This window comes from Oncorhynchus gorbuscha, linkage group LG02 (assembly GCF_021184085.1).
Source record: "Oncorhynchus gorbuscha isolate QuinsamMale2020 ecotype Even-year linkage group LG02, OgorEven_v1.0, whole genome shotgun sequence".
In the NCBI taxonomy this organism is placed as follows: Eukaryota; Metazoa; Chordata; class Actinopteri; order Salmoniformes; family Salmonidae; genus Oncorhynchus; species Oncorhynchus gorbuscha.
Window position 1 is genome coordinate 110,482,241 of NC_060174.1, and position 14,173 is coordinate 110,496,413.

At 47.4% G+C, this 14,173-nt stretch overlaps 2 protein-coding genes across 5 annotated transcripts in view; both read right to left on the bottom strand.

Annotated features, from left to right (window-relative positions):
- LOC124015538 (cell adhesion molecule 2-like) overlaps window positions 1–14,173 on the bottom strand; it is a 946,327-nt gene that overhangs the window by 657,213 nt on the left and 274,941 nt on the right. The gene's annotated exons all lie outside the window — the stretch shown is intronic.
- LOC124015599 (multidrug and toxin extrusion protein 1-like) overlaps window positions 1–14,173 on the bottom strand; it is an 84,010-nt gene that overhangs the window by 52,428 nt on the left and 17,409 nt on the right. The window contains exons 7-9 of the mRNA XM_046330950.1: window positions 13,384–13,481; window positions 6,789–6,886; window positions 1–42 (exon numbers count right to left, since the gene is read on the bottom strand). The exon at window positions 1–42 is cut by the window's left edge and continues 72 nt beyond it. Coding sequence (XP_046186906.1) covers window positions 1–42; window positions 6,789–6,886; window positions 13,384–13,481 — 238 coding nt within the window. The remainder of the gene's footprint in view (window positions 43–6,788; window positions 6,887–13,383; window positions 13,482–14,173) is intronic.

Below are 14,173 nucleotides of genomic sequence, written 5' to 3' on the forward strand. Positions count from 1 at the left end.
TGATGAACTGACCCCACTCCTGCAGGCAGTCAGCTGACCAACCTAGGGGTAAGAGGTCAAGGTGAGGAACTGACCCCATTCCTGCAGGCAGTCAGCTGACCAGCCTAGGGGTAAGAGGTCAGGGTGATGAACTGACCCCATTCCTGCAGGTAGTCAGCTGACCAAACTAGGGGTAAGAGGTCAAGGTGATGAACTGACCCCACTCCTGCAGGTAGTCAGCTGACCAACCTAGGGGTAAGAGGTCAGGGTGAGGAACTGACCCCACTCCTGCAGGTAGTCAGCTGACCAACCTAGGTGTAAGAGGTCAGGGTGAGGAACTGACCCCATTCCTGCAGGTAGTCAGCTGACCAACCTAGGGGTAAGAGGTCAGGGTGAGGAACTGACCCCATTCCTGCAGGTAGTCAGCTGACCAACCTAGGGGTAAGAGGTCAGGGTGAGGAACTGACCCCATTCCTGCAGGTAGTCAGCTGACCAACCTAGGGGTAAGAGGTCAGGGTGAGGAACTGACCCCATTCCTGCAGGTAGTCAGCTGACCAACCTAGGGGTAAGAGGTCAGGGTGAGGAACTGACCCCATTCCTGCAGGTAGTCAGCTGACCAACCTAGGGGTAAGAGGTCAGGGTGAGGAACTGACCCCATTCCTGCAGGTAGTCAGCTGACCAACTAGGGGTAAGAGGTCAGGGATCACCCCCACCAATAGAAACGTCTCAGAATGTGTAGATGGCAGGTTAGTGGTGATACAGAACCTTTGAGATGACAGGTTAGTGGAGTGGAACAGAACCTTTGAGATGGCAGGTTAGTGGAGTGGAACAGAACCTTTGAGATGACAGGTTAGTGGAGTGGAACAGGACCTTTGAGATGGCAGGTTAGAGGGGATACAGAACCTTTGAGATGGCAGGTTAGTGGAGTGGAACAGAACCTTTGAGCTGGCAGGTTAGAGGGGTGGAACAGGACCTTTGAGATGGCAGGTTAGAGGGGATACAGAACCTTTGAGATGGCAGGTTAATGGAGTGGAACAGAACCTTTGAGATGGCAGGTTAGAGGGGTGGAACAGGACCTTTGAGATGGCAGGTTAGTGGAGTGGAACAGAACCTTTGAGATGGCAGGTTAGAAGGGATACAGAACCTTTTACTGTAGGGTTTCTCAATCCTGATCCTTAGCTCTCAGCCCTAGTGCTACACACCAGATTCAAATGTAAGGCTTGATGATACATTGATTAGTTGAATAAAGTATGTTAGTGCTACGGCCAAAACCAGAAATGTGCATCCCTTTGGGTTCCCAGGAGCAGGATTGGGAAACTCTATAGTGCATGGGAACAGAACAGACTGCTACTCCTCTCTCAGATAGATGACCTGTTCACACACAGTTGGACTCTGGAGCTCAAATACAACCTCAATATTATAGACCACCTCTGACCAAACTACAACTAAAGGTGACCAGTTATGTCATAACGTGAACAAAGCCTTCCTGTTCTGACCTCCCTCCCTCCCTCCCTCCCTCCCAGGTGGTTAAAGAGTAGCCTTGTGATATAACATCTCCTGTCACGTATTACTATTACACTGAGACACTAGGGTCAATTTAGGCTGACCAGGAGAGGATATCTGCCCTGAGATCACTGCTTTTCAGGGTACGTGGTAGGGGCTAGGTCGTAGTGGCTTGGGGAAGGTGCTGGGGATTAGGGCATGGTGGCTAGGGGAAGGTGCTGGGGATTAGGGCATGGTGGCTAGGGGAAGGTGCTGGGGATTAGGGCATGGTGGCTAGGGGAAGGTGCTGGGGATTAGGGCATGGTGGCTAGGGGAAGGTGCTGGGGATTAGGGCATGGTGGCTAGGGGAAGGTGCTGGGGATTAGGGCATGGTGGCTAGGGGAAGGTGCTGGGGATTAGGGCGTAGTGGCTAGGGGAAGGTGCTGGGGATTAGGGCATGGTGGCTAGGCGAAGGTGCTGGGGATTAGGGCGTAGTGGCTAGGGGAAGGTGCTGGGAATTAGGGCATGGTGGCTAGGCGAAGGTGCTGGGGATTAGGGCGTAGTGGCTAGGGGAAGGTGCTGGGGATTAGGGCGTAGTGGCTAGGCGAATGTGCTGGGGATTAGGGCGTAGTGGCTAGGGAAGGTGCTGGGGGTTAGGGCGTAGTGGCTTGGGGAAGGTGCTGGGGGCTAGGTTGTAGTGTCTTGGGGAAGGTGCTGGGGGTTAGGGTGTAGTGGCTAGGGGAAGGTGCTGGGGATTAGGGCATAGTGGCTAGGGGAAGGTGCTGGGGATTAGGGCGTAGTGGCTAGGGGAAGGTGCTGGGGATTAGGGCGTAGTGGCTAGGCGAAGGTGCTGGGGGTTAGGGCGTAGTGGCTTGGGGAAGGTACTGGGGGCTAGGTCGTAGTGTCTTGGGGAAGGTGCTGGGGGTTAGGGCGTAGTGGCTAGGGGAAGGTGCTGGGGATTAGGGCGTAGTGGCTAGGGGAATGTGCTGGGGATTAGGGCGTAGTGGCTAGGGGAAGGTGCTGGGGATTAGGGCGTAATGGCTAGGGGAATGTGCTAGGGATTAGGGCATAGTGGCTAGGGGAATATGCTGGGGATTAGGGCGTAGTGGCTAGGGGAATGTGCTAGGGATTAGGGCGTAGTGGCTAGGGGAAGGTGCTTGGGATTAGGGTGTAGTGGCTAGGGGAATGTGCTAGGGATTAGGGCGTAGTGGCTAGGGGAAGGTGCTGGGGATTAGGGAGTAGTCGCTAGGGGAATGTGCTGGGGATTAGGGCGTAGTGGCTAGGGGAAGGTGCTGGGGATTAGGGCGTAGTGGCTAGGGGAATGTGCTAGGGCTTAGGGCGTAGTGGCTAGGGGAAGGTGCTAGGGACTAGGGCGTAGTGGCTAGGGGAATGTGCTAGGGATTAGGGCGTAGTGGCTCGGGGAATGTGCTAGGGATTAGGGCGTAATGGCTAGGGGAATGTGCTAGGGATTAGGGCGTAGTGGCTAGGGATTAGGGCGTAGTGGCTAGACTTCCGGCGCCGACTGAGATGGCCGCCTCGCTTCGCGTTCCTAGGAAACTATGCAGTTTTTTGTTTTTTTACGTGTTATTTCTTACATTAGTACCCCAGGTCATCTTAGGTTTCATTACATACAGTCGAGAAGAACTACTGAATATAAGATCAGCGTCAACTCACCATCAGTACGACCAAGAATATGTTTTCCGCGACGCGGATCCTGTGTTCTGCCTTACAAACAGGACAACGGAATGGATCGCATGCAGCGACCCAAGGAAACCACTCCGAAAAAGAGGGAAACGCGGCGGTGTTCTGGTCAGACTCCGAAAAAGGGCACATCGCGCACCACTTCCCAGTATTCTTCTTGCCAATGTCCAGTCTCTCGACAACAAGGTTGATGAAATCCGAGTAAGGGTGGCATTCCAGAGGGACATCAGAGACTGCAACGTTCTTTGCTTTACGGAGACATGGCTTACTGGGAAAACGCTATCCAGGGCGGTGCAGCCAACGGGTTTCTCCACGCATCGCGCCGACAGAAACAAACATCTCTCTGGTAAGAAGAGTGGCGGGGGCGTATGCCTCATGACTAACGAGACATGGTGTGATGAAGGAAACATACAGGAACTCAAATCCTTCTGTTCACCTGATTTAGAATTCCTCACAATCAAATGTAGACCGCATTATCTTCCAAGAGAATTCTCTTCGATTATAATCACAGCCGTATATATCCCCCAAGCAGACACATCGATGGCTCTGAACGAACTTTATTTAACTCTTTGCAAACTGGAAAACATTTATCCGGAGGCTGCATTCATTGTAGCTGGGGATTTTAACAAAGCCAATCTGAAAACAAGACTCCCTAAATTTTATCAGCATATCGATTGCGCAACCAGGGGTGGTAAAACCTTGGATCATTGTTACTCTAACTTCCGCGGCGCATATAAGGCCCTGCCCCGCCCCCCTTTCGGAAAAGCTGACCACGACTCCATTTTGCTGATCCCTGCCTACAGGCAGAAATTAAAACAAGAGGCTCCCACACTGAGGTCTGTCCAACGCTGGTCAGACCAAGCTGACTCTACACTCCAAGACTGCTTCCATCACGTGGACTGGGACATGTTTCGTATTGCGTCAGATGGGAATATTGACGAATACGCTGATTCGGTGTGCGAGTTCATTAGAACGTGCATCGAAGATGTCGTTCCCATAGCAACGATAAAAACATTCCCTAACCAGAAACCGTGGATTGATGGCAGCATTCGCGTGAAACTGAAAGCGCGAACCACTGCTTTTAATCAGGGCAAGGTGTCTGGCAACATGACTGAATACAAACAGTGCAGCTATTCCCTCCGTAAGGCTATTAAACAAGCTAAGCGTCAGTACAGAGACAAAGTGGAATCTCAATTCAATGGCTCAGACACAAGAGGCATGTGGCAGGGTCTACAGTCAATCACGGACTACAAGATGAAATCCAGCCCAGTCACGGACCAGGATGTCTTGCTCCCAGGCAGACTAAATAACTTTTTGCCCGCTTTGAGGACAATACAGTGCCACTGACACGGCCTGCAACGGAAACATGCGGTCTCTCCTTCACTGCAGCCGAGGTGAGTAAGACATTTAAACGTGTTAACCCTCGCAAGGCTGCAGGCCCAGACGGCATCCCCAGCCGCGCCCTCAGAGCATGCGCAGACCAGCTGGCCGGTGTGTTTACGGACATATTCAATCAATCCCTATACCAGTCTGCTGTTCCCACATGCTTCAAGAGGGCCACCATTGTTCCTGTTCCCAAGAAAGCTAAGGTAACTGAGCTAAACGACTACCGCCCCGTAGCACTCACTTCCGTCATCATGAAGTGCTTTGAGAGACTAGTCAAGGACCATATCACCTCCACCCTACCTGACACCCTAGACCCACTCCAATTTGCTTACCGCCCAAATAGGTCCACAGACGATGCAATCTCAACCACACTGCACACTGCCCTAACCCACCTGGACAAGAGGAATACCTATGTGAGAATGCTGCTCATCGACTACAGCTCGGCATTCAACACCATAGTACCCTCCAAGCTCGTCATCAAGCTCGAGACCCTGGGTCTCGACCCCGCCCTGTGCAACTGGGTACTGGACTTCCTGACGGGCCGCCCCAAGGTGGTGAGGGTAAGCAACAACATCTCCTCCCCGCTGATCCTCAACACGGGGGCCCCACAAGGGTGCGTTCTGAGCCCTCTCCTGTACTCCCTGTTCACCCACGACTGCGTGGCCACGCACGCCTCCAACTCAATCATCAAGTTTGCGGACGACACAACAGTGGTAGGCTTGATTACCAACAACGACGAGACGGCCTACAGGGAGGAGGTGAGGGCCCTCGGAGTGTGGTGTCAGGAAAATAACCTCACACTCAACGTCACCAAAACTAAGGAGATGATTGTGGACTTCAGGAAACAGCAGAGGGAACACCCCCCTATCCACATCGATGGAACAGTAGTGGAGAGGGTAGCTAGTTTTAAGTTCCTCGGCATACACATCACAGACAAACTGAATTGGTCCACTCACACTGACAGCGTCGTGAAGAAGGCGCAGCAGCGCCTATTCAACCTCAGGAGGCTGAAGAAATTCGGCTTGTCACCAAAAGCACTCACAAACTTCTACAGATGCACAATCGAGAGCATCCTGGCGGGCTGTATCACCGCCTGGTACGGCAACTGCTCCGCCCTCAACCGTAAGGCTCTCCAGAGGGTAGTGAGGACTGCACAACGCATCACCGGGGCAAACTACCTGCCCTCCAGGACACCTACACCACCCGTTGTTACAGGAAGGCCATAAAGATCATCAAGGACATCAACCACCCGAACCACTGCCTGTTCACCCCGTTATCATCCAGAAGGCGAGGTCAGTACAGGTGCATCAAAGCTGGGACCGAGAGACTGAAAAACAGCTTCTATCTCAAGGCCATCAGACTGTTAAACAGCCACCACTAACACTGAGTGGCTGCTGCCAACACACTGTCATTGACACTGACCCAACTCCAGCCATTTTAATAATGGGAATTGATGGGAAATGATGTAAATATATCACTAGCCACTTTAAACAATGCTACCTTATATAATGTTACTTACCCTACATTATTCATCTCATATGCATATGTATATACTGTACTCTACATCATCGACTGCATCCTTATGTAACACATGTATCACTAGCCACTTTAACTATGCCACTTTGTTTACTTTGTCTACACACTCATCTCATATGTATATACTGTACTCGATACCATCTACTGTATGCTGCTCTGTACCATCACTCATTCATATATCCTTATGTACATGTTCCTTATCCCCTTACACTGTGTATAAGACAGTAGTTTTGGAATTGTTAGTTAGATTACTTGTTGGTTATCACTGCATTGTCGGAACTAGAAGCACAAGCATTTCGCTACACTCGCATTAACATCTGCTAACCATGTGTATGTGACAAATAAACATTTGATTTGATTTGATTTGATTTGATTTAGGGGAAGGTGCTAGGGATTAGGGCGTAGTGGCTCGGGGAAGGTGCTAGGGATTAGGGCGTAATGGCTAGGGGAATGTGCTAGGGATTAGGGCGTAGTGGCTAGGGGAATGTGCTTGGGATTAGGGCGTAATGGCTAGGGGAATGTGCTAGGGATTAGGGCGTAGTGGCTAGGGGTAGGTGCTAGGGATTAGGGCGTAGTGGCTAGGGTAAAGTGCTGGGGATTAGGGCGTAGTGGCTCGGGGAATGTGCTGGGGATTAGGGCGTAGTGGCTAGGGGCTAGTGTTTAGGTAATAGGTGCTTGTGGTTAGGGGTTAGAGTTACACATACCTTCCCAGGTGGCCTTGTGCAGACCCTGCCAGACAATATAGCAGTAGAGAAAGACAGCCAGGGAGTACTGGGAGATGGAGTTGGCTGCAGCAGAACCACTGAGACAGACAGAGAAATATATCGTATAATTATTATTATTGTTTTTACCTTTATTTAACTAGGCAAGTCAGTTAAAACCTCTTATGGATAGCGGAGACGCTAGCGTCTCAACTGGCCAATTGCCAGGGGAAATGCAGAGCGCGAGATTCAAATAAAATGCTATAAAATTCAAACTTTCATTAAATCACACATGTAAGATACTCAATTAAAGCTACACTCGTTTTGAATCCACCCAACATGTCAGATTTTAAAAATGCTGTTCGGCAAAAGCATAAGAAGCTATTATCTGATTGCCTGCACCATCTGCACCAGCAGTGAACAAAGGAGCTAGCAAATTACAACCCTGCAGGCGCTACACAAAACGCTGAAATAAAATATAAAATATGCATTACCTTGGACGAGTTTCTTTTGTTGGCACTCCAATATGTCCCATAAACATCACAATTGGTCCTTTTGTTCGATTAATTCCGTCCATATGTATCCAAAATGTCCATTTATAAAGCGCGTTTGTTACAGAAAAAAACAGCTTACAAAAACGCAACGTCACTACAAAATATTTCAAAAGTTGCCTATAAACTTGGCCAAAATATTTCAAACTACTTTTGTAATACAACGTTAGGAATTTTTTAACGTTAATAATCGATCAAATTGTAGACGGGGCAATCTGTATTAAATATAGGAAAAGAAGCCAGCACTGCTTTTCACGTTTTGCACAACTCACAAAAGTGTCCCCAGTTCCGAGTTGGCCTACTTCTTCATAGCACAAAGGAATAACCTCAACCATATTCCAAAGACTGGCGACATCGTGTGGAAGCGGTAGGAACTGAAAATAGGTTCCTATTAAATATCCAATGGCAAAGACAATATAGTGAACAGAGAGGGGGAAAAAACCTGAACAGTCCTCAGGGTTTTGGCTGCTACATAAGTTCTGTAATACTCACAGACATGATTCAAACAGTTTTAGAAACGTTTCTATCCAAATCTATGAATAATATGCATATCTTATATTCTTGGCATGTGTAGCAGGAAGTTGAAATTGGGCACGCTATTTATCCAAAAGTGAAAATTCTGCCCCCTAGCTTTAAGAGGTTTTAAGACCAACGTTCTAACCACTAGGATACCTGTCGCATGCCTAAGGCAGATGAGCAGGGACCCTGGCCATCTTTCTTTTGGTGTTTTTCAGAGTCAGTAGAAAGGTCTCCTTAGTGTCCTAAGTTTTCATGACTGTGACGTTGATTGCCTACCGTCTGTAAACTGTTAGTGTCTTGATGACCGTTCCACAGGTGCATGTTCATTAATTGTTTATGGTTCATTGAACAAGCATGGGAAACAGTGTTTAAACCCTTTACAATGAAGATCTGTGAAGGTATTTGGATTTTAACTAATTATCTTTGAAACACAGGGTTCTAAAAAAGACTGTGTTTAAATGCATGTCAACGGAAAAGCAAAACTATTTAGATTCGTGTTTATTTGAAGAGGAAAATCTGAGCATTTAATTAACACAAAACAAAACATACTGTATAGGAAACACAGCAGGAAAAAACAGACAGAAACAGTCAGACAGATACCTACCCCCCCAGCCCATAATAGAAACAGTCAGACAGATACCTACCCCCCCAGCCCATAATAGAAACAGTCAGACAGATATCTACCCTCCCATCCCATAATAGAAACAGTCAGACAGATATCTACCCTCCCATCCCATAATAGAAACAGTCAGACAGATATCTACCCTCCCATCCCATAATAGAAACAGTCAGACAGATACCTACCCTCCCATCCCATAATAGAAACAGTCACACAGATACCTACCCCCCCATCCCATAATAGAAACAGTCAGACAGATACCTACCCTCCCATCCCATAATAGAAACAGTCAGACAGATACCTACCCCCCCATCCCATAAAAGAAACAGTCACACAGATACCTACCCTCCCATCCCATAATAGAAACTGTCAGACAGATACCTACCCCCCATCCCATAATAGAAACAGTCAGAAAGATACCTACCCTCCCATTCCATAATAGAAACAGTCAGACAGATATCTACCCTCCCATTCCATACTAGAAACTGTCAGACAGATACCTACCCTCCCATCCCATAATAGAAACAGTTAGACAGATACCTACCCTCCCATCCCATAATAGAAACAGTCAGACAGATACCTACCCTCCCATCCCATAATAGAAACAGTCAGACAGATATCTACCCTCCCATCCCATAATAGAAACAGTCAGACAGATACCTACCCCCCCCAGCCCATAATAGAAACAGTCAGACAGATATCTACCCTCCCATCCCATAATAGAAACAGTCAGACAGATATCTACCCTCCCATCCCATAATAGAAACAGTCAGACAGATACCTCCCCTCCCATCCCATAATAGAAACAGTCAGACAGATACCTACCCTCCCATCCCATAATAGAAACAGTCACACAGATACCTACCCCCCCATCCCATAATAGAAACAGTCAGACAGATACCTACCCCCCATCCCATAAAAGAAACAGTCACACAGATACCTACCCTCCCGTCCCATAATAGAAACTGTCAGACAGATACCTAGCCTCCCATCCCATAATAGAAACAGTCAGAAAGATACCTACCCTCCCATTCCATAATAGAAACAGTCAGACAGATATCTACCCTACCATTCCATACTAGAAACTGTCAGACAGATACCTACCCTCCCATCCCATAATAGAAACAGTCAGACAGATACCTACCCTCCCATCCCATAATAGAAACAGTCAGACAGATATCTACCCTCCCATCCCATAATAGAAACAGTCACACAGATACCTACCCTCCCATCCCATAATAGAAACAGTCAGACAGTCACCTACTCTCCCATCCCATAATAGAAACAGTCAGACAGATACCTACCCTCCCATCCCATAATAGATACAGTCAGACAGATACCTACCCCCCATCCCATAATAGAAACAGTCAGACAGATATCTACCCATCCCATAATAGAAACAGTCAGACAGATACCTACCCTCCCATTCCATAATAGAAACAGTCAGACAGATACCTACCCCCCCCCCATCCCATAATAGAAACAGTCAGACAGATATCTACCCATCCCATAATAGAAACAGTCAGACAGATATCTACCCATCCCATAATAGAAACAGTCAGACAGATACCCCCCATCCCATAATAGAAACAGTCAGACAGATACCTACTCTCCCATCCCATAATAGAAACAGTCAGACAGATACCTACCCTCCCATCCCATAATAGAAACAGTCAGACAGATACCTACCCCCCCATCCCATAATAGAAACAGTCAGACAGATATCTGCCCTCCCATCCCATAATAGAAACAGTCAGACAGATACCTACTCTCCCATCCAATAATAGAAACAGTCAGACAGATACCTACCCCCCATCCCATAATAGAAACAGTCAGACAGATATCTGCCCTCCCATCCCATAATAGAAACAGTCAGACAGATATCTACCCATCCCATAATAGAAACAGTCCGACAGATATCTACCCATCCCATAATAGAAACAGTCAGACAGTCACCTACCCTCCCATCCCATAATAGAAACAGTCAGACAGATACCTCCCATCCCATAATAGAAACAGTCAGACAGATACCTACCCTCCCATCCCATAATAGAAACAGTCAGACAGATACCTACCCTCCCATCCCATAATAGAAACAGTCAGACAGATACCTACCCCCCATCCCATAATAGAAACAGTCAGACAGATACCTACCCCCCCATCCCATAATAGAAACAGTCAGACAGATACCTACCCTCCCATCCCATAAGACAAACAGTCAGACAGATACCTCCCATCCCATAATAGAAACAGTCACACAGATACCTACTCCCCATCCCATAATAGAAACAGTCAGACAGATATCTACCCATCCCATAATAGAAACAGTCAGACAGATACCTCCCATCCCATAATAGAAACAGTCAGACAGATACCTACCCTCACATTCCATAATAGAAACAGTCAGACAGATACCTACCCCCATTCCATAATAGAAATAGTCAGACAGATACCTACACTCCCATCCCATAATAGAAATAACCCCTGAGATGAAACTCCTCCCGGAGGTCGCAGCCATTTAATTGGCTGGTTTCTCTGAGCTGGTGGGAGATGAAAACAGTGTTGGAACGGGTGGTGTGGGCTGGAGATCATTTGGCTGGCGGGGTTTGTGCTGTATAGCGAGTTTTGGAGAGGGGTATCCAATCAGTTTAGATGTCGTGAACAAATGAAACAGTATAGTTTATCCTACCTCAATGACATGTAGTCTAATAGCCTAGTAGCTAACCTGCTCCTACAAGAATTGTTCCAAAATGGCGTAGCAGTCGGTCGTGTGTTTGGTCTTGTCCTGTCCTGTCCCGTGTAAATATCGTTTTCCTCATTTTTTTACGTGTATACTATAATCTCACTTTCCATCTAAGGACTGAATATACTCTCCTGCAACCCGCCTCACCCAATGTGGTATGGACCTGCTATTTCTATTACCGGACCCCCTTCAGAAGCTAGCCAGCTAACTAGCTACTAGTTAGTAGTCATCCATCTAGCTGGTCTGTCATAATGGGGCGGCAGGGTAGCCTAGTGGTTCGAGCGTTAGACTAGTAACCGGAAGGTTGCAAGTTCAAACCCCCGAGCTGACAAGGTACAAATCTGTCGTTCTGCCCCTGAAAATAAGAATTTGTTCTTACTGAATTGCCGAGTTAAATAAAGTTAAAATAAAAAGCAGCAAGGAGGACTGCAGATGTGGCCAGGGCAATAATCTGCCATGTCTGTACTGTGAGATGCCTAAGACAGCGCTACAGGGAGACAGGACGAACTGATGATCGTCCTCGCAGTTGCAGACCACGTGTAACAACACCTGCACAGGATCGGTACATCCGAATTTCACACCTGCGGGACAGGTACAGGATGGCAACAACAACTGCCTGAGTTACACCAGGAATGCACAATCCCTCCATCAGTGCTCAGACTGTCTGTAATAGGCTGGACTGGGGGCTTGTAGGCCTGCTGTTAGGCAGGTCCTCACCAGACATCACCGGCAACAACATTGCCACCGTCGATGGACCAGACAGGAAAAAAGTGCTCTTCACTGACGAGTCGCGTTTTTGTCTCACCAGGGGTAATGGTCGGATTTCCGTTTATCGTCAAACGAATGAGCGTTACACCGAGGCATGTGCTCTGGAGCGGGATCGATTTGGAGGTGGAGGGTCCGTCATGGTCTGGGGCATCATCGGACTGAGCTTGTTGTCTGTCATTGTAGGCAATCTCAACGCTGTGCATTACAGGGAAGACATCCTCCTCCCTCATGTGGTACCCTTCCTGCAGGCTCATCCTAACATGACCCTCCAGCATGACAATGCCACCAGCCATACTGCTCGTTCTGTGTGTGATTTCATGCAAGACAGGAATGTCAGTGTTCTGCCATGGCCAGCGAAGAGCCCGGATCTCAATCCCATTGAGCACATTGGATCGGAGGGTGAGGGCTAGGGCCATTCCCCCCAGAAATGTCTGGGAACTTGCAGGTGCCTTGGTGGAAGAGTGGAGTAACATCTCAAAACAAGAACTGGCAAGTCTGGTGCAGTCCATGAGGAGAAGATACACTGCAGTACTTAATGCAGCTGGTGGCCACACCAGATACTGACTGTTACTTTTGATTTTGACCCCCTTTGTTCAGGGACACATTATTCCATTTCTGTTAGTCACATGTCTGTGAAACTTGTTCAGTTTAAGTTGTTGAATCTTGTTATGTTCATACAAATATTTACACATGTTAAGTTTGCTGAAAATAAATGCAGTTGACAGTGAGTTTATATAATTGTGGGATTGTTACCAACGTAATTAGATCAGGAGAAATACATGTTTTGTCAAACCCATGGTATACGGTCTGCCATACCATGGCTTTCAGCCAATCAGAATTCAGGGCTCAAACCACCCAGTTTCTAATGTAAATTCAATCACCCCCTTCACCATCATCATCATTCAGATCATTCAACATGTGTAGATACAGTGCTAAACTTGAAGTTAAATTATTTTGTTTCTCACCAGTTCTGAAGAGGAAACAAAGATCAAACATAGCCTAACAACATGGCTCGCAAACGGGACAATTGTGACATTCGTTTCAATAGAATCACTACATTTTAAATTCAGGTTTGCCTCACAAAATATTGAAGGGCATATCAGATGGTCTGCTTTGCTCATATCAGCCACACCAAGCATAGGGTTGCCATGAGATTGAAATGTATATATTTAATGTATTAATTGAATGGTGATGACAGCCTTTCAGGAGATATGATTTTAAATGTGTTTTAATGGGATTTTCTCCACCCTGCACCATGAATTCTATTTCAAATATGTCTCCCAGTGTGGCTGGTCCTGGGGGGGAAATGATGCATCTGGGAGTTCCTTCTGTGTGTTCCTCGATCCAGAGTTGGAGACCTCTGGTATCTACACTGAATGTATAGTATGTATGACTCACGCTACGCCCAGGTCCAGCACATAGAGGAAGATGTAGTTGATGAGAGCATTGAGAATGTTCCCCACCACTCCTACTAGCACGGTAGGCCAGATGATACCCTGTAGGACGAAACACAACATTATCTATAAACCCACCACTCCTATTACCACTGTAGGGACAGATGTTGTTCTCTATAGACCCTCCACTCCTATTACCACTGTAGGGCCAGATGTTGTTATCTATAGTCCCACCACTCCTATTACCACTGTAGGGACAGATGTTGTTATCTATAGACCCACCACTCCTATTACCACTGTAGGGACAGATGTTGTTCTCTATAGACCCTCCACTCCTATTACCACTGTAGGGCCAGATGTTGTTATCTATAGTCCCACCACTCCTATTACCACTGTAGGGAAAAATGTTGTTCTCTATAGACCCTCCACTGCTATTACCACTGTAGGGACAGATGTTGTTATCTATAGTCCCACCACTCCTATTACCACGGTAGGGGCAGATGTTGTTCTCTATAGATCCTCCACTCCTATTACCACGGTAGGGGCAGATGTTCTCTATAGACCCACCACTCCTATTACCACTGTAGGGCCAGATGTTCTCTATAGACCCACCACTCCTATTACCACTGTAGGGTCAGATGTTGTTCTCTATAGACCCACTACTCCTATTACCACTATAGGGCCAGATGTTGTTCTCTATAGACCCACCACTCCTATTACCACTATAGGGACAGATGTTGTTCTCTATAGAGACCTCCACTCCTATTACCACTGTAGGGCCAGATGTTGTTCTC